Here is a 25860-nt window from a genome sequence, read left to right as displayed (position 1 = left end):
TACACTCTTGTAGCAAGTAGGAAATTCATTCTGGTGAATTATTTTGGTTTTTAATGTGATGTATCTATATTAGGTACCCTAACCTGATAATGATTGTCATAGCTGCTCTGACATGTTTGAATAAAAAAAGCTAACACCGGCGTGAAAATATTTATAGATTTGGATACATCTATAGGTGATGCTATTTCCATGTTGCCATTGAACACGTTTATAGTTGCAGTGTTTCATTGTCCTACCCTACTCCTTCAAGGTAGATTCTCAGTCATAATGTATGACAAAGAGTCTTCTTTGAGGAGGAAGGCTGACTATTATAGCAAGTGGAAGATATAAGTGAAGGACGATGCTGCATACATCTGAAAATGATTGCAGGCAGTGCCACATTACATAACTTATCTACCCATAGAATTTGAATCACGTTTAGGGAAAAATTCACAGTTAATTCACAATGTTTCCAAAGATTTCTCTAGAGAGCAGTGGCGGCTGGCATGTATTTTGAGTGGTGGGGCGGGCAAAATATGGATGATATTAAAATGATTTTAAAAAAGGCCACTTACCTTTCTGCCTTGCCACACAATGCCCTCCTTCCTCGGGTGTCTTCTCTCCTCGAAGCTCGGTCCCAGGAAACTGCACTACCCAATCCTGGTGATGTTCTCATGCCGTTAAACAGCATGAGAGAAGCGTCAGGATTGGAGGGAGTGGCCTCTAGCAGCATTCTTAAGAGCGCTGGCGGTCTATGCTTTCTCTAACCGTTAGAGAAGTTTAAAATGTGCATGTTTGTCTGGCTGTCGCAAGAGAGCCTGCGAAAGGGACATGTGCACTTTAAACATAAGTGCATGGCTCCCTGCTGCCACTCAGTAGTAATTGCCCCACCCCATCCTGACACTCTGTTCAGGGCGGGTTGCTGAAAAATAAAATGGTATTATTAAATAAACTTTATTACCATTTTGTTTTTCAGCTGCTCTAGGGCAATTTTTAGTGAGGCGATGCGCCTCTGCACTCACAGAGGAGCCGCTCCTGCTGGAGAGTGACTGTCGCAAAACACATGTAACGGGCCAGGCTTCTTCACACACCAGGAAAGTACTGAAAAGGTTCACGAATGCCACATCTGACAGGATTTTATTGCCTGTAAAACCTGTTGAGTGTAGCTTGCATATTCTAGAAAATATTTATGCCGCACTACTTTTAAAATTTACCAGCCATCACAGACGCAATATCATCACACAAATGAAATTAACATAATCAAAGAGGGTGAGAGTTGTACCTAATCCAGAAAGCACAGGAACTGTGGACGAGCTGTTGCAGAGTCCATTCGAGGCAAGAACAGAAAATGAGTAGATTGCACCACAGATCAGACCACTGACTGGGCAGTCAAGTCCTTCGGTGTCACAAGACATTCCATAGCTGTGGTCTCCTGTCACGGATGCCAGGTAGGTCTGGGCACCTCTGCTCAAATCCCACGTAAAGACTGCACTATTATTCATGCAGTCCATATGAACCTGACTGTTCTTCGGCATGCATGGCACTACAAGGAAGAAACAATAAAATGTACTTTTACAATAAACAAATATTCAGAATAATTAACAAAAAAGCAGGGAAGCAGGGAAGACAAATTATTGGAAATACTGCCAACAGTATTTTTTTGGAATTTCCTTGATTTCATTTACAGTGAATATACTAAATATAATTATACAAAAAGGGGTTTTATAATGGGTTACAAATAGACAATTATGGCCCTTAAGTTACATTTCACTTGGAGACCTGAGTAGTAGATCCACTTTCAGAATTAGTAGATCACTGCACAATCTGTTTCTGCAACTATATTCTTTGGTTTGAGTACCAGGGTCAGTCATGCTTGTTTTAAGGCTGAATAGAAAAGGGCTGATCTTTTTGTGAGGTCGAGGTGTACACATAGACAGGAAGGGCGCTAGGTAAGTGGTACTTCTGTCAGGAAGTTGTAACCCACTTAAGCAGAGGACAGAAATCTGACTGGTCATCCTTGGCTTAGTCAGCCACTGAAATAGTAATGCTTTCTGCTTTTTCAGAATTTCTCAACTTTTACCACGATTAAGGCAGGTCACCCAGATCATGGCACACAAGGCTTTCTATGTGTACTGTGGAGGCAATGTCTTCTGAAGTTGCACCACTATAACAAACTGCACCCTTTTCTTGAGATTGTCCCCTGATTAACCTACCCATTCAAGAAATCAACTTCATAACTGGGACAATTTCATTATGAATGGAATGTAAATATTGGAAAAGTCAATGCACCATGATATGTTCATATTTAAAAACGAAATTGCATCACTATTGTCTAATTCACCAATCATGCACTCCCTGTTAGCCCTGACTCAAAAGTAGATGGTCAGGCAGGCTCTGAGACCTAGGCCTGAGGTTACTGATTGACACATCACAAGTGGGGAAGCACGTAGCCAGCAGACAAAAGCATGAACAGGAAACTCAGATCAGTTCCACAGATAGGTGCAGCTACACCACAATGGTCCCAGGAGATTGGCCCTAATAAAGCACACATTGCCGGAGGGGGGCATGCATTCACAAAACATGATAAAGTCAGATGCCAAATGAAGTTAGGAATACTCAGCCACTAAGAACACAGCACGCACAGTAACACCAGCGATCATGTGCCCTTCAGGCAGACATCTGGACACGTTACCCACTGGCCCTCAATGTGCCCACGCAAGGTCGAGGCGCACCTGTATTTGCTAACAGGGGCCTTATTTATGACTCCAAGACAACTGTTCACATTCCTCACCTAAAAAGGAATGCTGTAATTGTTTCATGGTGCCCAGAGAAATGTATAAAACACTGCTCAGATCGATTGTACTTTGAGACAGTCCTCAGAATCCGTTTTTGTAACTGTTCTCCCGAACATAGGGGGTTATTCCGATCCCGGCGGTCAAGGACCGCCGGGGCCGGGGTCGGCGCGAGCACCGCCAACAGGCTGGCGGTGCCCCGCAGGGCATTCTGACCGCAGCGGTTTGGCCGCGGTCAGAACAGGAAAACCGGCGGTGTCCCGCCGGTTTTCCGCTGCCCTGGGAATCCCCCATGGCGGCGCAGCAAGCCGCCATCCTGTTCCTGGCGGTTCCGACCGACAGGAACAGGATGGCGGTGAGGGGTGTCGTGGGGCCCCTGGGGGCCCCTGCAGTGCCCATGCCAATAGCATGGGCACTGCTGGGGCCCCCGTAAGAGGGCCCCACTTTGTATTTCAGTGTCTGTTTTGCAGACACTGAAATACGCGACGGGTGCCACTGCACCCGTCGCACATCCTCCACTCCGCCGGCTCCATTCGCAGCCGGCATCCTCATGGAGGGGTGTTTACCACTGGGCTGGCGGGTGGCCTTTTGGCGGTCGCCCGCCAGCCCAGTGGGAAACCCAGAATACCCGCGGCGGTCTTTTGACCGCGCAGCGGTATTCTGGCGGTTCCCTCCAGGCGGGCGGCTCCCGCCGCCCGCCGGGGTCAGAATGACCCCCATAATGTTTAATTAAACAAATTATTCCTGCTTTGCCAAATGCCTCTTGTCTTTCGTTTTTTCAAGGTAAATTCATATTCGAGCAACAGGACTGTTAATAGTTAGCGACCCCACTGGGATTACAAGATGTGTAGTAAATCTGCAGGAATACTGCAACTCGCAAGTTTCAATCAAAGTGCTTCACCCACTCAAGGCAGGTGAAATATCCAGGCAACAATCCAGCTGCAAATGGGGAATAACAGGTGGGCAAAGCTGTGGGGAAAATCCTTGTTGTATGCTATATCCCAGTCCAGCTACGAATTCTGTAACACAACACCATGCTTTATCTTGCTTTGGTAACTCTCTTGCAATGAGAGCCTAGTTCTCAATATTTAACTCAATCACAAACATAAAGAGTTCAGAACCCATGCAACAGAACCCATCTCTGCCACATGGAGTATATTTAAAAAGCTATATCCCATTTTCCCTTGGTATTTGGAGAGGGTAATCCATTTATTCTGGCGGCTGCTATTAGAATAAGGCAAGCATAGTTATCAATTGAGGGCACCAGCAACCAAGGGGCACTAAATGGGCCATGCAAGGAAAAATATTTTTCTCATTACAAGTAGGGGGTAGCAAAATGTTACTTTAACTAGGCCATCAAAGACCTTGATTCCATTGCAATGCCATTTGAGAACAGGAAACTAGATGACTGCCATGAAGTGTGCAACATTACTGAGGTAATCTAGTCTCTGGCAGAGGGTGCGTTGCCTAATGACATCCTTTTCTGAAAGTCATATATTGGCGTAAAAGTTCATTACATGACAAATACACAACATGCAGCGGGATAAATGAACCTTCCTAAGACTTTGACAACCTGAGGGTCTGCATTGTGCCATTACGGTAAAAATAAAGATTTTGAGTGATACTTCATTAAATAGTTTACCTGTATTGATGAACACTGACAAACTGGAATTACTAGCACATGTGGCATCATGTGCAATCACCTCCACAGTGTAGTTAAGTCCACATTGTAAATCAGAGAGAGCGCAGGTGGGGTCTGTTGAGTTGCAAGAAGATCCCTGTTCATTGGTTGCAATTGCTGTGACATGGTACTCTGATGCACCGGAACTTGGGGTCCACAAAACGGAAGCAATGTTAGTTTCACAGTCTAGAATAAAATGTACATCCTGTGGCACACATGGCCCTAAGGAAAGAAATACAGGTAGTGATAATTAGTCTATTATGTCATACAAAGATCGTTTCTGACTATTTTACTGTTTTCTTCTCAACAAGGCAAACAAATAGCAAAAGTCCACAAATGACTTAAAGGTTGAGGGACATGCCTGAAGATGTAGTAGAATATCGGTTTCTTTAGAGGATCTTTACTCCAAACGTTAAAACAAGTTCACATAGTATGTTTTAATTCTGCAGATAGTGAAAGTTTTTTTTTAAATATATTTTTAATATTTTTGTCAGTATCGCCCCACATACAAACAGTATTACAGATGATCATTACACTTGGTTGCCGTAATGCTTTGGGCTATAATCATTTTTGTAACCTCAAACAAGCAAATTTATGCTAGTTCCCCAACTGCCCTCCCAGCCCCCCCATACTGCTTCTGGTATTTTTCAGGTCCTAAAATATTTGTACATTTCAGCATCTATTTTCCATATCGTTATACATTTCTAGACCCAATAATGATGCCGCTGCATTTAATCCTTACAGACGCCCGATACATAAACATTAATCTTTCCTCCTCTCGACCTCTCCATACTACAGCCTGTCCCATTAACTCCCAGCACATGCCTATTTTCTAGTCATCCCCGATTCCTTCTGGTGGGATGTTTGGCGCTTTTTGGTCTTGCACTATCTGTGCCCAGGCCATTATATCTTCTGCCAATTGTGAATCTGTGTGAACGTGTTTCATCTGGACTTTTTCTGCTATTGCCCATTCAGTGAAGTCTCGGTACCAGTCCGCATATCTCGGTGGGGTGAGGTTAAGCCATTTAATCGCTATACGATGCTTGGCCAACAATAGTCCCAGCATTATGAATTTACGGGTTAGGTGTTTCCACTTATGCGTAGGGAGTAGCCCCAGCAGCATCACCCTGGGGGTATGTACCAGTCTCCACTCCAAGGCCATCACTATACTGTCCCAGTAGGAGTCCAGCCATACTATGTGAAAGAAGTCTGCCAAAGCCATAGTGGATCGTGGGCAACAAGGGGATCTTGCTGGGTATATATGCTAAAGGATATTGGGAGGAAGGTATGCCTGGTGATTATAGTTATATTGTATGAGTTTGAACCTGGCATTGGAACTGCTGGTCCTAGCCACCTCGTATACGCATTTCTGTTTTGTGGCTGATATCTCCTCCTCCAGCACTGCCCGCCATCTACGATGCGCCACCAGAGTAATACACTGTACATCCTCTCTCAAGGCTTTATAAGTATAATAAATCAGTCTCTGCCCCGCCTCCATGGACAACAATGCATCCAAGGTGGCTGAGGCCGGGGGTTCATCAGGAAACTCGGACTACAGATCACAAACTGTCGCCACCATTTTTGCATACTGTAGGAACTGACCTCTCCCTAACTGAAAAGCGTCTACAGCAACCTGCTGGGTGATGAATTCCCCCCCAAGGAAAAGATCTCCTGCTACCTCACATCCCCCATCCTTCCATTTCTTAATAGGTATGTCCAAGGCAACTTTCGCAAATGCCTGCATATCCCATATGGGTACATCGCCAGAGTAAGGATGGCAGCGCAACACAGAGGACACAACTCGGGTTCATACATTACAAATCGGGACCATGGTTCGTCTAAAGCCTTTATTCACTTTTACCAAAAGAGGGGGGTGATCTGATATGGAACAGGCCAAATATGCAATGGCCTGTATCTGCAGGGATAGGGTTTCAGACACTAAGCAATAGTGCAGTCTACTGTAAGTATTTGCCACCGAGGTTTAACAGGAATATTCCCTGAGAGTGGGGTTAGTATGGCGCCAGAGATCCTGCAACTGAAGCTCTTGCATAGTGTCTACCAATTTTCTAGTCAGGTGGGGTTTCGTACGCTGTCGCAGGGGATCCCGGTCCAACGTACCGTCCAGGACACAGTTATAGTCTCTTTCCAATATAACTTCTGCTGTTAGATGTGGGAAGGCAGTCTGCACTACGCCCCAAAGTAAGTCCCACTGTCTACATTTGGGTCATATATGTTTATCAAGCATATTTCCCGGCCATCCAGGGTCCCATACAACACCACATATCTTCCATCTGGATCGAGCACATGACTTTTGTGTTGGAATGGGACCCCAGGGGGTATCCAAATCAATACTCCCCTCACAAAGCCAGAATAAGAAGTCACATATAACTGGCCCTCCAGATTTTTTGAAGACTAGAGATACAGCTCCCCCCACAAACAGTGAAAGTTGAACCCAACAAGGAGTCTTTTCTTTAAATGGTTAAATCTAGTTATTCAATGTCTGAGAAAGTTGACAAAAAAAGAATTATGTGGTGCTCAATCAATGATAAATATTTTTCAGGTTTATCACATACCATAAAGGAAATCGCAGCATAACAAAACAAAATAGGTATTTTAAAACGCCTTTTAGACCAAGAGACAGTTCATCATTACACGTGAAAAATGAAAATTGAGAACCCACATTGGCGGAAACCATATCATAGAAAACCAATTTTAAGGGAAGACAATTTATAGGAAATACAAAACAAAATCAAAGATTAAAGGAAACATTTTAAAGGTTAAGATAATTTTATGAAAAATCCAAAATTACATTAAGCTTGGGTGGAGTTTAGGACTACTGTGTGGTTTCTGGATTTAAGGATGGGTAATATTTAGGGTGATGAGGGGGTTGTAGAGGTCAGGAACAATTGGAGTTTGGGCATAGAAAGGGGTTTTTAAATTTCAGAGATGGGTGGAATGCAGGGGTGGTGAGGCGTTTATATGGTTCACGGATGAGTGGTTAGGTGTGTGAGGTGTTTTTAGGTTTCAGGGATGGGTAGAGTGTAAGGGTGTTGAGAAATTTTAGGGTTCATGGTTGGGCAGAGTTAGAGAGTTTTTTTTTTTACAGTTTAATTATGGGTAGCGGATGAGGTGGTGACGTGTTTTTCGGGTTCAGGATGGGATGGAGTTTAGGATGGCGAGAGATTTTATGGACTGAGGAATGGGTTTAGTTAAGATATAGAAAGGGGTTTTAGGGTTAAGGATGAGTAGTGTAGGGTAATGAAGAGTTCTTATGGGTCATGGATGGCAGGTGTTTAAGGGCAGTTAGGGTTTTTTGGGATTCAGGTATGGTCGGGGTTCGGGTGTGGTGAGGTGTTTTAAGGGATATTCAATGGGTGGGGTTTAGGCGTACAAAGGGATTTTTATGGTTCAGGAATGGGTGGAGTTAGGAGTAGTCAGTGATTGTATGGTTCAGGGATTGTGGATTTGTTGGGTAGAAAGTGCTTTTAGGCTTCAGGCATGAGTGTAGTTTAGTTGTAATGAGAGGTAAAGGGGGAGGGATTAATGGTGTTTAGGAGTTGTGAGAGGTTTGCGATGGATGGTGTTTATAGGTGGTGATGGGTCAGAGAATTGAAAGATACAAAGTAATTGATTGACAATGTGAAAGATACACGTATGAAATAATGTCCCCTGAAGTGAAGTACTGAAATAAATATCTCAGACAAAACTGTTTCTGAAAGTAAAAACCTGCAATCATTACATTTACGAATAAGCTTACAAAAGCTAAGTTCAACCACAAATACACTCCATGAATTGCTTTCTACGAAAAGGTAAATGCCATTCATTCTGAAAATTTTCATTAAACAATATAGATGAAATGGTTTTTCAGTAATGGTATTAATTGAAATTGTTATTCTATGAAATCACATTCAACCGGTTCGAGGTCACATGTACTCTGGCCCTGCCCAGGACAGCCTGTGAAAACTCCTGGCGTAGTATGAAATGAGTGTTTTGTTGATATACAGTGTTACTTTGTGTGACCCCCTGGTAAAAAGTAATTCATGATTGATAATGTGATCACTTAAGGCATTGATTCTATTTCATTGTGTTACCTTGATTTTGGTAGCTGTTAAGATGTCTTTCAGCTAGGTTTGTGTGCTGGTGTATATGAATGGGTCTTAATGTCTTTTTCATAATATTGCTTGCAGCATTCATCTATAAGTGGTGGTGTATCTGTTCTATGCTTCATTATTGTGCACTGCTTCATGTTTGTGATTTAAGCTTTAGAGTGTCAGTAAATGCATGTGTAAAATGTACTACATGCTTCTGGTAGAGCGTTTTACAGATGTACATTTTCCTACTTTTCAATGACCAAGTCAGCATGTCATTCCATTTTATTTATGGCATGCAGTAGCAACAGTATTTGGTAAAAAGGAATTCCTTATATTTTTATGACATTTGGTAAATTTCTATTCATACCCATGTGGACAATTCAGACATGCAGTAATACGCCATCCTTGCTCTATTTCCAATTCTACCTGACTTTTAAACATTAATTATATGGGTAAATGGTCTATGTTAAATTTATGTTAGCAGTTCCGTAACGTGTTCTCTGGAATTATTCTCTTTTTTATTGAATGTGTCATTGGATACAACACAAAGTTATCTCACACTTTATATTATATAGATTCTGTGTTGCCAGTATTATCCATTCCTTGCATCACAAAAGAACCAAAACCAAGAAAACAAATTCCATTGTACCACAATAGCTTAAATAAGATATTTGTTGATCAATACAACATGTAGACTATATAACTAAGTAAAAACAGAGATTTATTACATGTGTGAAATTCTAGATTATTAAGGTACCTGCTTTCACAAGAACACCAGGGGACCGCTCACTGAGGCACATGCCATAGAAAGCTGCAACAGTAACAGCGTAACTGTGTCCACAAGGAAGGTCCATCAAGTCGCACGTGGTATCATTGGTGGTACAGGTGTAGTTGAGCCCATCAGATCCAACAGCTTCAACAAGGTAGGAAACAGAGTTTTCAGCAGGAGCCCATGAAACTGAGAGTGTGCTTGAACCACATTCCATACCGGCAGTAAGATTGGTTGGAATGCATGGCACTTGAGAGAATGAAAAGAAATTTATGATCAGTCATCAACTTGTTTGCTGTGGATATGGTTTCATTGTTTTCAACAGGTGCTTTGCACTGCTAGATTACAGTACCTTGCTGTATCACAAAAAGTGAATGTCATTCTAATGCCCATTTATTGCCCATTAAACAATCAGATTTGTGTACCAGTTTGAAGATGTTTTGAATCAGGATCTGGTTTATGGTCTCTAGTGAAAGAAGTGTATTGCTGCTGATTCAGCATTTTTTAATTTCTCAAATACCACTGAGCAGATTTAGACCAAACTCCTCTATTCTGACCCAAGTTCTATCGTCATGCCAAGTTTGAAGTGAATGAGTCCTGCAGTATTTTTCTGTACAGGAGACCGGGCATTAACAGTGCTTTTTTAACACCTAAAAGTGACTACCTCTATAGCTTTGGGTCTCTTAACCACTCTTCAATCAAATTTAATTGAAATATGGGATGTGAATGTACGCAATCACAGCAAAAGCTGGTGTATGTTTCTGAAATTAGCCAAAAGTTATTACCAAGCCCCAAAATCCATTCCTTAAACATAAACGAAGGGCCAGCACTGTCTGGAAATTATATTTATATACACTCAAAGGGGAATGAATGGTTGAAGCGGTAATAAGCAGGAGATAGATCATCCTTTCATTTGTAAAGCTTTAAGGGAAAAGGGCCAATAGCCTTGAGTCACCCACATAAAGAATGGTAAAGTGCAGTCCGGTTTTCAGACTGATCTTACAAGCTAATTGTTACTATTGAAATTCCTTACACATACATTTTGCTCATAGGTATTCACTTGAGAATATCCTGAAAGCCTCACTAGATTTATGAGGAAAACATTCATATAATAAACTTCAGACAGAGGTGCTATTACTAGCTATATTATTCAGAGGAAATATGAAAATTAAAGGGAGCTCAGATAGGATAGCTCAACTGGAAGCCAATCACACTAATGCTATTAGGAATAGTTTGTTGGCAAGCATTGATATGTATTTGTAGATACTTCAGGTTCTGACTCCGATTAATCGATGGATGAGAGATAGAAATGCTCAGGAATATTTAGAATATCACAAAACAGTCTTATCCTCATATTAACAGAATTATCAGCAATAACTATTGTCACAGTACCAATACAGATTACTGATTAAGTCAATCATTCTTATAAGCAACGTTACAGCCATGAAGCAAACCACATGGATGCTATGATTGGCAGCTACTAAAATTCAGTACACCTATGAAAACTGAGCCCAGCATTATTCTCAGTCCTTAGAGATAATAATCACAAGTGAAGAGGTTATTTTGACTGTCCATGGCATTGTCAGTGGAGAAGCTGCAGGGGAATATTCAATAGCAGCAAAATTTGATACGGTTTTGTAAAATTAAATACTTTCATTATACATGGATGTGTGACATAGTCTGTACCTAGGTAATTAGGTACTTATCATTTGAGAATGTACATTAATAACTATCTTGTTAACAAGCATTGGCAAAGTCAATAGATCACACCTCTGGACCTTACTGACGTTGGCAAATGTTTTCTAGCTATTGTATACAACATGGCTAAACACAAAAATAGCAATTGTGTCATTTTGTATGATTGCACACTGTGCATGCAAGCGCTTACAAAATGATGGGACTGTCCTATCTTTTTTGTGAGGAGACTCCACAGTCGTAAAGTTAGGATTCGTAAAATACCTTTGTGAATAGCAAACAATTGTAAACTTACGCAGGAGTATAAGTTCACCTTTGTGAATCAGGCCCATAATGTCAAAGCGGGACTAGTATGACCTTCCTTGATGCTGAAAATACATTTTGGGGGTCATTCTGACCCTGGCGGCCGGTGACCGCCAGGGTCACCGACCACGGGAGCACCGCCAACAGGCTGGCGGTGCTCCCGAGGGCATTCTGACCGCGGCGGTTCAGCCGCGGTCAGAAAGGGTAAACCGGCGGTCTCCCGCCGGTTTACCGCTGCCCCAATGAATCCTCCATGGCGGCGGAGCGCGCTCCGCCGCATGGGGATTCAGACACCCCCTACCGCCATCCTGTTCATGGCGGGAAACCCGCCATGAACAGGATGGCGGTAGGGGGTGCCGCGGGGCCCCTGGGGGCCCCTGCAGTGCCCATACCAATGGCATGGGCACTGCAGGGGCCCCCGTAAGAGGGCCCCGCAAAGTATTTCAGTGTCTGCCCCGTCGCACCCCTGCAACTACGCCGGCTCAATTCTGAGCCGGCGTCCTCGTTGCAGGGACATTTCTGCTGGGCCGGCGGGCGCTCTTTTGGAGAGCGCCCGCCGGCCCAGCGGAAATGTCTGAATGGCCGCCGCGGTCTTTTGACCGCGGTGCGGTCATTCGGCGGCGGAACCTTGGCGGACGGCCTCCGCCGTCCGCCAAGGTCTGAATCACCCCCTTTATCTTCTGTTTTGGAGATATTTATCACCATTATTGGCCTGTGTGTATTGTGGCCCAAACTTTACATCAGTGGTAAAAAAAACTATATTCCAATCAGACTGCAAAAATTACAACCATGCAGGTAAAGTTTACAGCACTATTAAAATTCAAATGGGTGCACAGTTGGGATGCCCGCTATCATCATTACTGTTTGCTTTATATTTGGAACCATTCCCTTCATTTTCCTATAATGCGACGTTCCGTAAATGATGTTGTCATGCCCTGGATGAGCAGAGATTGCTATTTAATGCAGCAAAAGTGTATTCTCATAGCTGCAGCTGAGTACATAACACAAATTATAGGAAAACCAAGGGAATGGGGCTCTTACCCTTATTGTTAGGAGGCAGCATATGTTCCATCAACATCATTTGATTACGTCAAGGAAGGTGTCTCTCAGATTTTTACATTAAATCGATTCAATATAAAAACTCATGCTTTGTACATTATGTGCATGATGTGGCTTAGAACATATATAAATTAAGTATGGCCACTAGAGGATGGGCTTTGGCCCCCGTTACCTTGCCTGGGCGTGGCTTCTATATTCACACCCATTGGCCCAGGTGGTAGTCAACGTGATCTGCTTCCTCCCCTTTTAAATTGAGCCAAGGCACACAGCAGGGTTGCCCTCCTCCCCCTTAATCTCTGCCCTGGTTCTGGAACCTTTGGCTTCCTGGATCCATGGTGGCCCCCTCGTCAGAGGGTTGAAATGGACCACTGAATGGGAAGACAGGATCTACCTATATGGGGACAATATACTGCTCTATGTGGCGAACCCTGCGCACACACTGGACAAGAGAATGCACATACTAGACATATTCTGGCACCATGCGGGCTATACAATCAATTGGGTAAGTTATTGATTTATCTCTTCATGGTCCCACACTGTGGTTACCCAAGGGCTGCACAGCCCAGATCACGACAGCGAGATTCCGTTACCTAGGTATCTACATATCCAGAGATACCCATGTACTCTATACACACACCCTTGAACCTCCACTTGCACGTTTGCGCAGAGATGTACACCATTGGCAGACTTTACCACTAACCCTCCTAGCGAGGGCGGCCCGTTACAAAATGATGGCTCTACCTCTCTTTCTGTACGTGCTCCAGAACACGCCTTTCTCTAGTCCACATAGCTGCTTTCGAATGATAGATGACACAACACGATCTTTGCTGTGGGATGGGGACACTCCCCGCATAGCCTTTAAGAAGTTGACCAGAGGTTGGTACGAGGGTGGGATAGCCCTGCCAGATATGCACAAATACTGCTGAGCATCATAGCTGGTCATGATCAATTACTGGGCATACTTGCCAGAAGATGAGCTGGCAATCCGAATGGACAGGCATAACATGCTCCCAGAGGGATACGTAAGGCCCCTCTATGGTAATGCTTGCACAGCGTACCTCCCTGACTCTCACCCTGTGGCACATCGCGCAGAGAGCTCTGGGCTGGGCAGGCAAGATCACCAGGGCCACTCCCCTGTGGGATTCTGTGCAATTAGGCACTATCGCTACGCAACCAGGCTTCAGTAATTGGGACTTGATAGGACTGTACCGAGTGGGAGACCTCTGGCCCCATGATGAGATGATCTCCTTTGTTGATCTACAGATGGAATATCAACTGGTGTCTTCAGAGCATTATCGGTACTTACAAATGCGACACACCTTACAAAACGCGCTTCCCAGGGATGTTGACTTTCCTGAATCATCTCCACTTGAGGACAGACTGCTAGACGGCCATCTGTCTAAGAAAGCAATCTTGCTCACCTGTCGTAAACTCCTAAATAATTCCCCAGATATGCTGACCAGTCTTAGTGAATGTTGGGCACATGGGCTTAATGGTATTGAAGACGACAAATGGCCTAAGGCCCTGGCATCGCAGGGAGAGGTGGCCATAAGACTAAGGTTTCGCCTCATGTAGCTGAAAATCCTACATAGATATTCTAATCCTGTACCACCTTAGACAAAATGGGCAAGACAGACTCCTCAATGTGCCCTAGGAAGTGTGCAGGGAAGGGAACATTCTTTCACATGATATGGAGCTGCCCAATAAAGCAAAAATACTTGGGCAGAGAGGTGAACTGTTATAATGACGTGTGGTGGTGGGGCGGAACTCTCTGCAAAGTGGTGCCTTCTCAACATCTGGGATGCTACTGATCTGGGCCGCATGGATAAGCTATGGATGACGCTGGGATTAATGATTGCCAAATGCAAATTTGCCCGAAAGTGGAGAGCAGAACAGGGGCCACTTCTGAGTGACTGAAAGTGTGACATGGACTGGTGTATGTTGTCAGAAAGGGAGGTCTACAAAAGTCTGGGCTGCCCACAGAAATGGTCTAAAAATATGAGGGAAATGGAATGCTTACCACGATAACCTGTGCGTGCACATTGTAGGCACTGGTGAACCCAATGCACACAGGAGGCACCCAGACACTACTACCCTCCCTTAATCAAGTGGTTGGGGTATGGGGGAGTTGAAACAGCTATGACGGGGTATATGGAACTATTGTGGAAGATTACTATTTTGATGCTGCACAAAGTCATTCACAGTCAATGTTTGATTGTTATGTTTCTTACAATAAAATACATGTTAAAAAGTATGGCCACTAGAATGATTAGTGTTCATTTTATAATTATTTTTAGTCTGATTCGTCCATCCAGGATGGGATTTTATTGAGGCATGCTATAATAAAACCCTTTTCTGGGAATAGCAATATTTTAATTAAGGCTGCACACACACATGGTTTCAATATAAAAACGGATTCCTCGTACATTATATGTATTGTGCAGCACAGAACTAATCAAGTATGGCCGCCAAAATGATCAGTGTTTACTTTATAATGATTTCTGTTTTGATTCGCACATTCAAGGCGGGATTGTATTGAGGTGTGTTAATGAAATGCGTGTAGGAAAACATCGATCTGTTTTATTGTTTCAAATATAATAGCCTGGCTTTGATGCAGAATGATCGCTAAGTGAATTGTAATGATATAAGAAAACAAATGGACAAAGATGGGTGACATGGATACATTTGTTCACTTCAATATGTGTCATTGCTGTTCCGTCGTTTGTGTTGTTACAACGACGGAAGTTAATTTATTGGCGTCTTTACGTGCATCCATTGACACTGACAAAGGCCAAGGAGCCACACGGGTCTGTTATATCTGGAAATAACATCTTATTAAAGAATCATTGTCCCGGAGTGCCCGTCTTTGCTCCTGAGTTGTGGGCGTGTTTATATATATATATATATATATATATATATATATATATATATATATATATATATATATATTATTCCACTATATGTGCCCCTCATGACTTTTTCATTTTCAAGTGACTGAAATCTACTATAAAAGCATTCATTGGTGACACAAAAAAGCACATCACGTCATTAAATTGCTCAAAATACTAAAATCCAGATGTGATTGGTCACTGCAAGATTTTCAGTTATGAGTAGGAGAATACCAATATTAATTAACACTAGTAAAGATGGCCAAACAATTAGTATATATGTATATGTATATATATATATATATATATATATATATATATATATATATATATATATATATATATATATACACACACACACATTTTGCTAGGGATTAAATGCAGCCGGAAGGTTGATTCAGCCATCTGTTCCCAATTACCACAAAAGTGTTATATTTGTTAGATTCAACATTGTTATAGATGCAGGCTTGATCAGGTAACATTGGATTAACTTGTTTTCAAATACCTGATATTTATAGATATTTGAATAGTGGCGCTCAAGCTTTTTTACTTAATGTTTCTATGAGAACCTTTGTCAAACATGGGATCCGAATGTTTGCACATATTTTGGTCTAATGATAGATCAAAAGCATCTACATGTATGATAATTTGCAAAACAACTTTCATTCGCCCAAAGGTGGGTAATTTTAAATATTTGCAAACACATATTCATAAAATCATATGGACAAGAAAGATTGACTTTCTAATTATTTTTATAAGTCTATTATTCCAACCATTAAAAATGTATATGCGGCATTGAATGCCCTGCTGTCAGATTACGATGAGACATTACGTCTAAATGGTCTTGCAGCTTAAATGTGAATGTTCTACCTGATATTATTTTGCACAACTTTGAATTGGGCAATGCATGTTTGTGGTCTGCAGATCTGTTATCACAGCATTATAAGATGGTTTTCTGTTATATTATACCCCTTCGAGGTTACTTCAATAGAATTGCCATATATATTCACAATGTCCCAGCTGTCAAGATGTAAATGCGGATGATATGCACATGTTCATTATAAGCTACAAACTACATGATTTTTTGGCGGCTATAGCTTGGAAATTGTCCAGTTAGTTTCAGGTTTATCGTTTAATGCCTATTTTAGTATGCTTGGCAGTGATGTACAGAATGGTACTAAACCACATGAACATATTGGAATATGCTTTGTGGCAACAACTGTTGCTAGACTTGTAACTCCCAACAATGGAGGGTACTGATCCCCCAGAATATGCATATTGGTGGTAGATTGTGTGCTTCGGTGTTTAGGGTTGAGTCTGCCACAGGTAAAGTGGGGGAAGTGATTGGGTTAGAAGTAAGGGGATTGTTTTGTCGAAAAACCTAGTATGAATTTGAACATATATAATGATTATTATGAAATTCAGTTATCATTGCCTTTTCCCTTACTTGTTTCTTTGCTACCTTTTCAACAAAAAAGTGTATTGGATACAAAACTGTTTCGTTGTGTGCAAAGTGTAAGGAGAAATGAAGTGTACATTGAAATACTTAGATACATGTGTTTTTGTGGGACTGGCCCTCTGTGTGCTGTGCACTGACTTCTTTCAAAGGCCGTGAAGCACTGGCAAGATTTGCAATGCTGCTGCAGGTCAGTAGGTGTGCCAGTTCCATGAAAGGGCATAAACAGAACACAGTACTGGGCAGCATATGCAGTGATTCATGCAACAGGACACAATAAAGTCCTGGGGGGCCCGGGGGGGGGGGGGGGGCAGAATATGCCCCGTGCTTAGACCTGGCCAACATCAGCAAAAAATAAGTACAGAATACTTCCAAATACCAATGAAAACATTTTAGGTACTGTCCATATGGCATATTTACCTGTCTGCAGCTCATAAGGGCTACTCTCTTGCCCTTGGCAGTTTTCATCCAATCCTGTTACAGTTACGAAGTACGTGTGGCCACAGAGTAAATTGGGAATAGTACATGACGTGTCTGTGGTATTGCACGACCCCGTATTCCCATCCAAATCTTTGGCAATTGCATTGTAGGAAACGGCGCCATCACTGGGCTGCCATGTTATGGTTACGAGGCCAGTCTCACAGCTAGACACAGCAAACACGTTGTCGGGAGGGCACGGAACTAGGCAAAAAACAGACAAATGTGTTTTAAATCTCTAAATGAACAGCACTTTTGCAATGTAACTTTAAAATGATATAAAATGGCAACTGCAATGCGGATATTATGAAAGAGCGCTCCTAGTGGTAGTTTAGGGAGGTTTGGTGGGGGAGGTGGATGTCTACACAAAGAGTTCGGAAGGGGATTTTAATGTCGGCACACTGCTTTCCCCTCACATCCCTTGCATCAGGAATTGATTTGACGTTGTATGAGTGTTCGGTATTGTGTTTTACGAAAAATAGTTTTTCATGTGCAATGAACACACCAAAAATATTTGAGTCACATTTTGTACATCCAGCCTATGGCTCTTAATTATGAGAACTTAATTGCTTCTATTATTCATCCACTCCATTTATTTGTACTTTTGTGGTGTACCAGTTTTTTTTAAAAACTTTGCCTATACTAATGCAAACATGCACCAGGTGATCAGAGCTGAACTATGGTTGACAAAAGAGAACTGTTTGGACACGTATTGGAGATCCCAAGTCGCATTCCATTTTGGATCAAGGATTACTTTTACTCTAATTCTCTCAAACGTTGTCTTTCATGACCATAGCAACGCTCCCAACGCTCCCGAATTCCAGAAGGCGCGCGGCGGAATGGTAGTATCACAACACTGATGGCACGTGCTATTGCGCATCTTTGAAAGCTGCATCACACTTCATATGCAAGTGACAAGTAGGCTACCTTATGCCTTTCTTAAATGTTATGTCATAAACGGTGAAGATTTAATTCCCTAGAGAGTATGAACAGCAGGAAGCGAGCAAAAGGTGGACTTAAGAATTATTTTGAAGGTGGGGCATGCATATCCGTTTAGTAATGTTGATGAAACGATGTAGGAAAAAGTATACGCCCCGGAAGCTAATATTTTCACCGAACAGTGCAATGAAACATGTGCAAAACTATCATGATTATTATAATTTAGCATGTAGAAATACATATATATATATATATATATATATATATATATATATATATATATATTTACATATTTACGTGTCTACAATTACCTTCTCAGTTACCTTTCTTTGAGATAAGTTGTTGAAGGCCTGAAAATGGTAAGGAGTGTGTTATAATTTAGCATGTAGATATATATACATATAAATTGTTATTTCAAGTAACAACAACTCACGCCCTAAGGTAACTATTACTTGCACCCCCACCATGCACAGTTTTTACCTCAGTAATTTGTCTGCCAATTTTTCATTTATATTTTTAATAATGATGTTATAGAAGTTGTCATGAGTACTGTAATATCTGGGGTAATTAGCAGTGCATGGGGAGGGCGCGAGTTATAGTTACCTTAGGGTATGAGTTATAGTTACTTCATAAAACTCTAACTATAACTGCGTAGTTTCTATGGTTTTGCGCGAGTAAATTCAGAACCTAACTATAATGTCCCTGTAACGCCTCTTCTTTTAAGTGAATTTCCATGTTTTAAAAAAAAACTAACTATAACGTCCCTGTAACCTTTGTTTTTTTTTCAGTGATTTTTTTTTTTTTTTAACGTAAATAATTTGAATTACTATACCTTAATCCAAACACCACGCGCACCGCCGCATGCGGCCAGGCCTTGCGGCCAAACCCTATAAACACCCAACCATGTGTTGCACATGGCCTTTGACCATGCACAGCAAAGGTTGGCAGCAGGGCCTGGCCTGTGGCCAGTCCCTGCAGCCAACCCCCTATAATCACCCAACCCCGCAAGGCGCATAGCCTTTGGCTGTGCACGTTGGGGGTTGGCCTCAGGGCCTGGCCTGCAGTCAAGTCTTGCAGCTAACACCCTATAACCACCTAGAGTGTTTTTCTAGACTTTGATGAATTATATACTTAGAAGGAGAAATGTTAGGACAAATTGAAAAGAAAATGCCTTTGTCAATTAAAAAGAGTGAGATCCCTTTTCAGTATGTATCTTAAACATTTAAAGTTGAAAAGAAATTCAAGCAGGGAAATTACCATAGGCACGCCTCTACTAGAACCCTCAACCTTCAGTGGGACTGTCTAAGAACTTAACCATTACACCACAGGTTGTTCCTGGTTATACAGTGTCCAGACATTACTATGACATTCTACCCAAAGATTTTGCTGGGAAAAAAGACTTAAAAGTTTCATCACAAGGAATGTTTACTATTAAAAAAAAAAAAACTAAATAAAAATAATAATAAACAAACACCCTGCCATGATATACCAGGATTTGAATCTTCTACCAACTGAGTGACAATCTATGAGCTTTACAAGCAGGCCAGAAGTGACATTTGAATCAAACATAATGCTTGTGTGCTGCTTTGAAGTCAGAATTCAAAGCTGTACACAAGCAAGATGTTTGCTGACAGGACTAGAGGGGGAGCCTGATGACCCCCGCAGCCTTAGCTGGCTCCAGCATCTGGCAATAATGTTTTCATCCTTTTCCCTGCAGTTATATTTGCGTGCAGGGAAACAGATGAAAACTCAGTTTTCTGCAGGCAGGAGCTGTTTGACAGCTCCCGCTTGCAGAAAGTGGAGTTATGTTTGGTTTTGCTTGGTGGGCGCTCTCAGCGCCCACCAAGCAAAAGCAAACAGCAACTTTCAGAAGTTGGACACCTTGAGAGGTAGAGGGGTGATGGTCCGCAGGGCCATCCATAGCTCCGGGAGGGGGGCCGCAGGGCCCACCTTCATTATTTCATTTCAGCCCCAGGGAGGTGGCAATTCCCGGGGCTACGGGGGAGGCCGTATGGGCCCCCCTACATTAATAGTAAATGTTCTGCCATGGGGAGGTGGCGGTCCCAGGGGCTCTGAGGGAGGATGAGTGTGCGGGCACCCCTGCATAATTTATATACTTTGGCCCAGGGGAGGTGGCAGTCTCCAGGGCATGGGGATGTGGCGCTGGCACCCCCCACATACTTAATCACCAGTGCCCCAGGGAGGTGGCGGTCCCTGGTGCTTTGATAAGCCCTAGGAGGGGGGCCCGTGTGCCCCCCTCCTATTTTATGGAGTGTCCCCAGGACCTGGTCAATCCGGGGGCAAAAATAAGAGCAAGCGTGGGAGACTGCACTTGCTTAGACAAAAAAAAAAACATGGTGAAATTCGTGGATCCGCCACTATTTTTGACATGATTACCAAAAAATATTTTCAAGCCTTGGGGGGTGTTTACTGAGGGACCCCTGCACCCGAGGCTAGAGGGGGAGGGTAACAGTACCCTAACCTTTTTCCTTTTTTTTTTAGACTTAGTGTCAGCTGAGTCTCAAAATGGCTGCCAACACTTCCTGGTTGAAATGTTGAAGTGTTCGCTCCTCCAGATATATATATTTAGTTTTCTTTTAATATCTCAAGAACTACTGAACGGATTTACACCAAACAACAAAAAGACTTCTTTCTGGACCAAAATCTACCTTTCTGTCAAATTTGGTGTAATTCTGTCCAGCCGTTTGGGCTGTAGTTGTGTTAAAAAGAAACCCATAGGAATTGTACTGGGAAATGCACTTTTTTGACCTCCCCTTTTTTTCTGCCCTGTTTGATGGATCACCCCGAAACTTCCCATTTACAAAAAGATTCTCTAGAACACTTTTTTTTGAAAATTTTGTGAAGATTCACCAAATGCTGCCAAAGATATAGGCAAGTCAAAAGAAACTTTTTCTATGGAAACTAGGTCCTAACTATAACTTTCTACTGGTGACTGTTAATAGGTAATATATTTGTATGTGTGTGTGTGTATATGTTTTTTAATGTGACTTCAATTACCTTCTAAGTTACCTTTCTTTGAGGTAAGTTGTTAAAGTCCTGAACATGGTATGGAGTGAGTTATAGGAAAGCTGAGCTTCTTGTCTTTGTTGATGAAAAAGAAACATTCCTTCTGCTGTTTTTTGGAAAAGTGCAATACTACCAGCTTTGGTGGATGAAGCTCAACTAAGCTGAATCGTGAAAAGCGTCAGTTAAATGATAAAATAACAAGATACAATAGCAATCACTTGTATCTCCACACATGCTTGGGGATGTAAAATGTTTAAAAGACAAGGATGAACAAGTCATCTCTAAGTCATCTCTAATACTGATTAACGTTTGGCCTAAATGTGATCTGTATGAGGTCATATGATTTTCTGATACAGATCTAAATTCATAAATATGCTTCACATTTGAGCGCTCAACTAAACCTTTCAGCAAGAATCAAAGGGATCTGTAAACCTTCATAATACCTCCCAAAGCGAGAATTAAGATAAGAGAATTAAGATAAGACTATTACTTTAAAGTGATGGAGTAAGTAGCAGATGGTGGGATAAAAAGAGACACCTCTTTTGGGTACATGATCATTATAGAAAGGATTGGCTTGGCCCAATAAATCGTACAACCGTACTTCTCACCATTACCCAGTTTTCCTTTCATGGCGATTGCAGAACAACTAGACAGATTTGTAAAGTTGTGTTTCTTAAAATTATGTGAAACTTCAGGAAACTCACATACAATATCCCTAAATCAGTAAAAACTGAATGTGAGGGTTTAAAATTCACACACAATATCAATAGGGAGACCGGCTTAAGGACAAATTGTTTTTTGCAAGACATTTTCTGTTAAAACCAGACTCAGACAGTAAAAAATTGTGCAAAATTTAAAACCTGCAAAATTCATTACATTTTGTGAAATTGATGTAATGCGAATTTCACACGTTTTGGACATTTTGCACCGGTTACTAAAGGAACTTTATGAAAAAGGCCTAGCTATGCTAATAAAGTAATTTTGACTGACTGGCCTAGCTAGACCCAGTTAGTGGTTTTCTGTAGCATTTACCGAGAATTGTTTCTAGTCACTCAGCTGCTTGATCAAGACATGTATTACATGACAGATAGATAGCAATGCTGGTTTGAATAAACAATGTAACAAAGTAACAGATTGTTGCATACTTCATTTGTACATTTTTATACTTATAATTGACAGAACAATATTCAGTCAAATGCAAATTAATTTAACTTGTGCAGAGCAAAGCTATGAGTAAAAACTTAGATGAGGGCTTGTTTACATACCGGCTTTCAATTCAGTCACAGCGCGGCTGTTGTTGCAGATATTGTCTATGGACTCAATGGTGACATTGTACTTGACTCCACACTGAAGCTTGTCTAAGGTGATGTTTGTATACGTGGTAGTATGGAACTCTGTGTCTCCATTGATGCCCACTGAAGTTACTGCGTAAAACTCTGTGCCTTCAGTTATATCCCAAGACACTAGACCAAGGTTGGTGCTGCAATGTGTATGGGCGAGAAGGTTCGGCAAAGGACACGATGCTACACAGGTATAAAAGGCAAATTAAGTTAGTTATCAACTCTAGAAACCCATACTTTCCTACACAATGCAAATTCTACCACCTCTTAGTTCACAATCTGGTCTCCATTACTCTAACCAGGGGACCTCAAAACCCTAACCGTTAGCCATATAAAACATTTAGGATAATATATTTTGTAATTAGTACCTGTTGCAACTGTGACTGGTGCACTTTCCTGGCTGGGGCAAGCATTTTCAGCAAAAACTTTGATGTCATAAGTGTGTCCGCACTCAAGGGCTGGTAGTGTACACGTTGTATTTGATACCATGCATTCAGATGGGTATCCCACTGTGCCTTGCGCCGTAGCAGTATATGTCACTGCTCCATGGGATTCTTCCCAGGATACTTCTACAACTCCTTTACTGCAGTCAAAATGAGCCTGCAGAGACTGAGGAACACAGGGCACTGCAGGGAAGTAAATAACAAATCATTATTTTGAATATAGAGTTTCTCAAAATTTTTTGTTGTTGCAATTACTTGATTGTGTTTTCAGTTTTTTAAAACTAATTAAATATTAACAACAATGTGGTGTTACCATGACTACATCCAACTCTTTGAAATAAAACAAAAAACACCAGTATGTTCACATATTATGGGCTAGGCACTCATTAACCAACGTTTACATTCACAGGTGCCTATTTCTTTCTCACAGCGTCTCACCCAGGATTCATACAATTTTTTAAACGTTCTTGTGCACCCGAACCTGTTCATATCATGCTCTACAGAGCCACACACCAGTCCATATTTGTACTGAGGCATGTTAATTTTTGATTACTTATCTCAGATGCAGATATCCAGTGGTAATAAATGTAATCACAAAAACACAAATTGGGAGCAAATACAACAGGAAGAGTCAGTACATAAGGTTAAGAGATCCAATAAATAAATGTAGTTACGGAAAATGAGAGAACAAAATGGTTAAAAAGGGGGGGCATGGGATTACAGGGCCTTTCCCCTACAACGAATTAATACAATTAATTAACATGTCTATTTAAAACAGGAAGTATTTAATAAAAGAACTAACATAAATAGAGGTTGATAGTCCAACACAGCTTTCTACAGGTTAAATAGAAATAAGAATTGATGAAGACGATTTAATTTACCAATGTAATCAGAAAAACAGTAATAAAACAAATAGGGGCAAGAAATGAATTACCAGAGATTCCGTAGTAATTAATAGTTCCAAAATAAACACAGGAAGCTTTTGTACACCACAAATTATCACTCTGGAGAGGCAGGGGTGATTCACTTTTATGCTATATCTCAGTGGGTAAACACGAGTCCTATACTTGCAAATATCTTTTGAGGCCTCTGGGGTTGTCATTCATGTCATACGCCTAACAGTATTATCTTTGCAAACATATTACTGCTACCTCCCATGACAGGTTTGCCTAACTTTGCTCTTGAAGAATTGAGTCTTGAAGGCACATTACCACTAGGATGATGAAAATGGCTTAAGTTGCCACACCCGCAACAATATTTTGGTGTGGTAAACCTAACATCTGTAGCTAAATCCTACGAAAGCACAAATCAAGCACTTTAAAAATAATAATTTAGAAGTGTGGTGGAAACAAATTTTTTTATACGATCAAAACAAATCATTATACTAGGTGATGCCATTTCCAAACATTATCGTTTGTGAGCTGTATATTTTTATCATAAAAACTATATGTGCAAATGTAATGGCCTTTTCAATTGAAAATGTGTTGTATGTAATGGCAGTGTGCTACCACACTATGCATACTCCACTGTATGCCACTCCACTCTACACCACTCTATGACATTCTACTCCACTCTATAACACTCTATTCCACTCTACACCACTCCACTCTACAACACTTCACTCTCTGCCAGTTCACTCCACTCCACTCTACGCTACACTACTCCACTCTACGTCATGCCACTCTACGACACTCCACTCTGTGGCACTCCACTCTAGGACACTTTGCTCCACTCTATGACACTCCACTCCACTCTGCTCCATGCCACTCCTCTCTACTCTACTCTACAATACTTTACTCCACTCTACATTATGCCACTGTACAACATTCCATTCTACACCATTCTTCAATACACCACTCTATAACACTCCATTCAACATCCCTCCATTCTACGCCACTCCACTCAATAACACTTTGCTCCACTTTACACCCATCCACTCTACACTCTTCTACTCTACACCCCTCTACTCTCCACTCTATGCCACTTTACCCCATCTTACACCACTCCACACCCCTCCACTCCTTGCTCATCCACTCTAATTTACCCTGCTGTGTGCCACTCCATGCTATGCCACTCCATTCTACAACACTTTACTCCACTCCTTGAGATTCTATGACACTCTCCTCCATGCCACGCTACACCATTCTACAGCTATGCCACTCCTTTCTACACCACTTCCCTTTATTCCACTCTATGCCCCTCCATGTTACGCCTCTCCACTCTGGCAGTTTACTCCACTCAATGCCATTCCACTCTATTACACACCACTCCACTCTATGACATTCTAGGCCTCTCCATGCTACGCTACTCCACTTATGACACTTTAATCCAGTTTCCACTACTCCACTCTACTTCTCAACACTCCCCTCTATTCCACTATATGACACTATACTCTACTTAACGCCACTCTGACACTCCACTCTACGCTATGCCACTCTGAAAATATACTCCACTCTACGTCGCTCCACGCCACACTAAGCCACTCTATACCACTCTGCACCACTCCACTACACTCTACACCACTCACACTTTACTCTTCTCTACACCACTCTACATAACCCTACAGCACTTTACTCCACTCTACGACCCTACAACACTCCATTCCATGACTCTCCACTCTAGTCTACGACACTACGCTTTACAATCCTCCACTCTATGACACTTTGCTCTAAGACACTCTACTCCTCTCCATGCCACTCCACACTCTTTATGCAATTCTCTCTATGCCACTACACAACATTTTACTCCACTTTACAACTCTTCTCTATGTCACTGCCCTCAATTGTATGGCACTCCACTGTATAACACTCTATTGCACTCCATATCACTCCACTGTGTGGCACTTCTCTCCACTCTACTCCACTACTCCAATCTACACCACTTCACTTTATGTCCTTCTATGCCACTCCACTTTACTCCAC

At 41.8% G+C, this 25860-nt stretch overlaps 1 protein-coding gene across 1 annotated transcript in view; it reads right to left on the bottom strand.

The window, feature by feature from the left end:
• Nucleotides 1-25860, bottom strand: part of LOC138293267 (pneumococcal serine-rich repeat protein-like) — a 335396-nt gene that overhangs the window by 22817 nt on the left and 286719 nt on the right. Inside the window, exons 54-59 of the mRNA XM_069232401.1 lie at nt 22865-23122; nt 22422-22679; nt 17134-17394; nt 9301-9561; nt 4414-4674; nt 1262-1522 (exon numbers count right to left, since the gene is read on the bottom strand). Of these exons, the coding sequence (XP_069088502.1) occupies nt 1262-1522; nt 4414-4674; nt 9301-9561; nt 17134-17394; nt 22422-22679; nt 22865-23122 (1560 nt within the window). The remainder of the gene's footprint in view (nt 1-1261; nt 1523-4413; nt 4675-9300; nt 9562-17133; nt 17395-22421; nt 22680-22864; nt 23123-25860) is intronic.

The sequence above is a fragment of the Pleurodeles waltl genome, chromosome 4_2 (genome assembly GCF_031143425.1).
Source record: "Pleurodeles waltl isolate 20211129_DDA chromosome 4_2, aPleWal1.hap1.20221129, whole genome shotgun sequence".
NCBI classification, from domain to species: domain Eukaryota; kingdom Metazoa; phylum Chordata; class Amphibia; order Caudata; family Salamandridae; genus Pleurodeles; species Pleurodeles waltl.
Note: the sequence above shows the minus strand (reverse complement) of the source record. Positions and strands in the feature narration are given on the sequence as shown.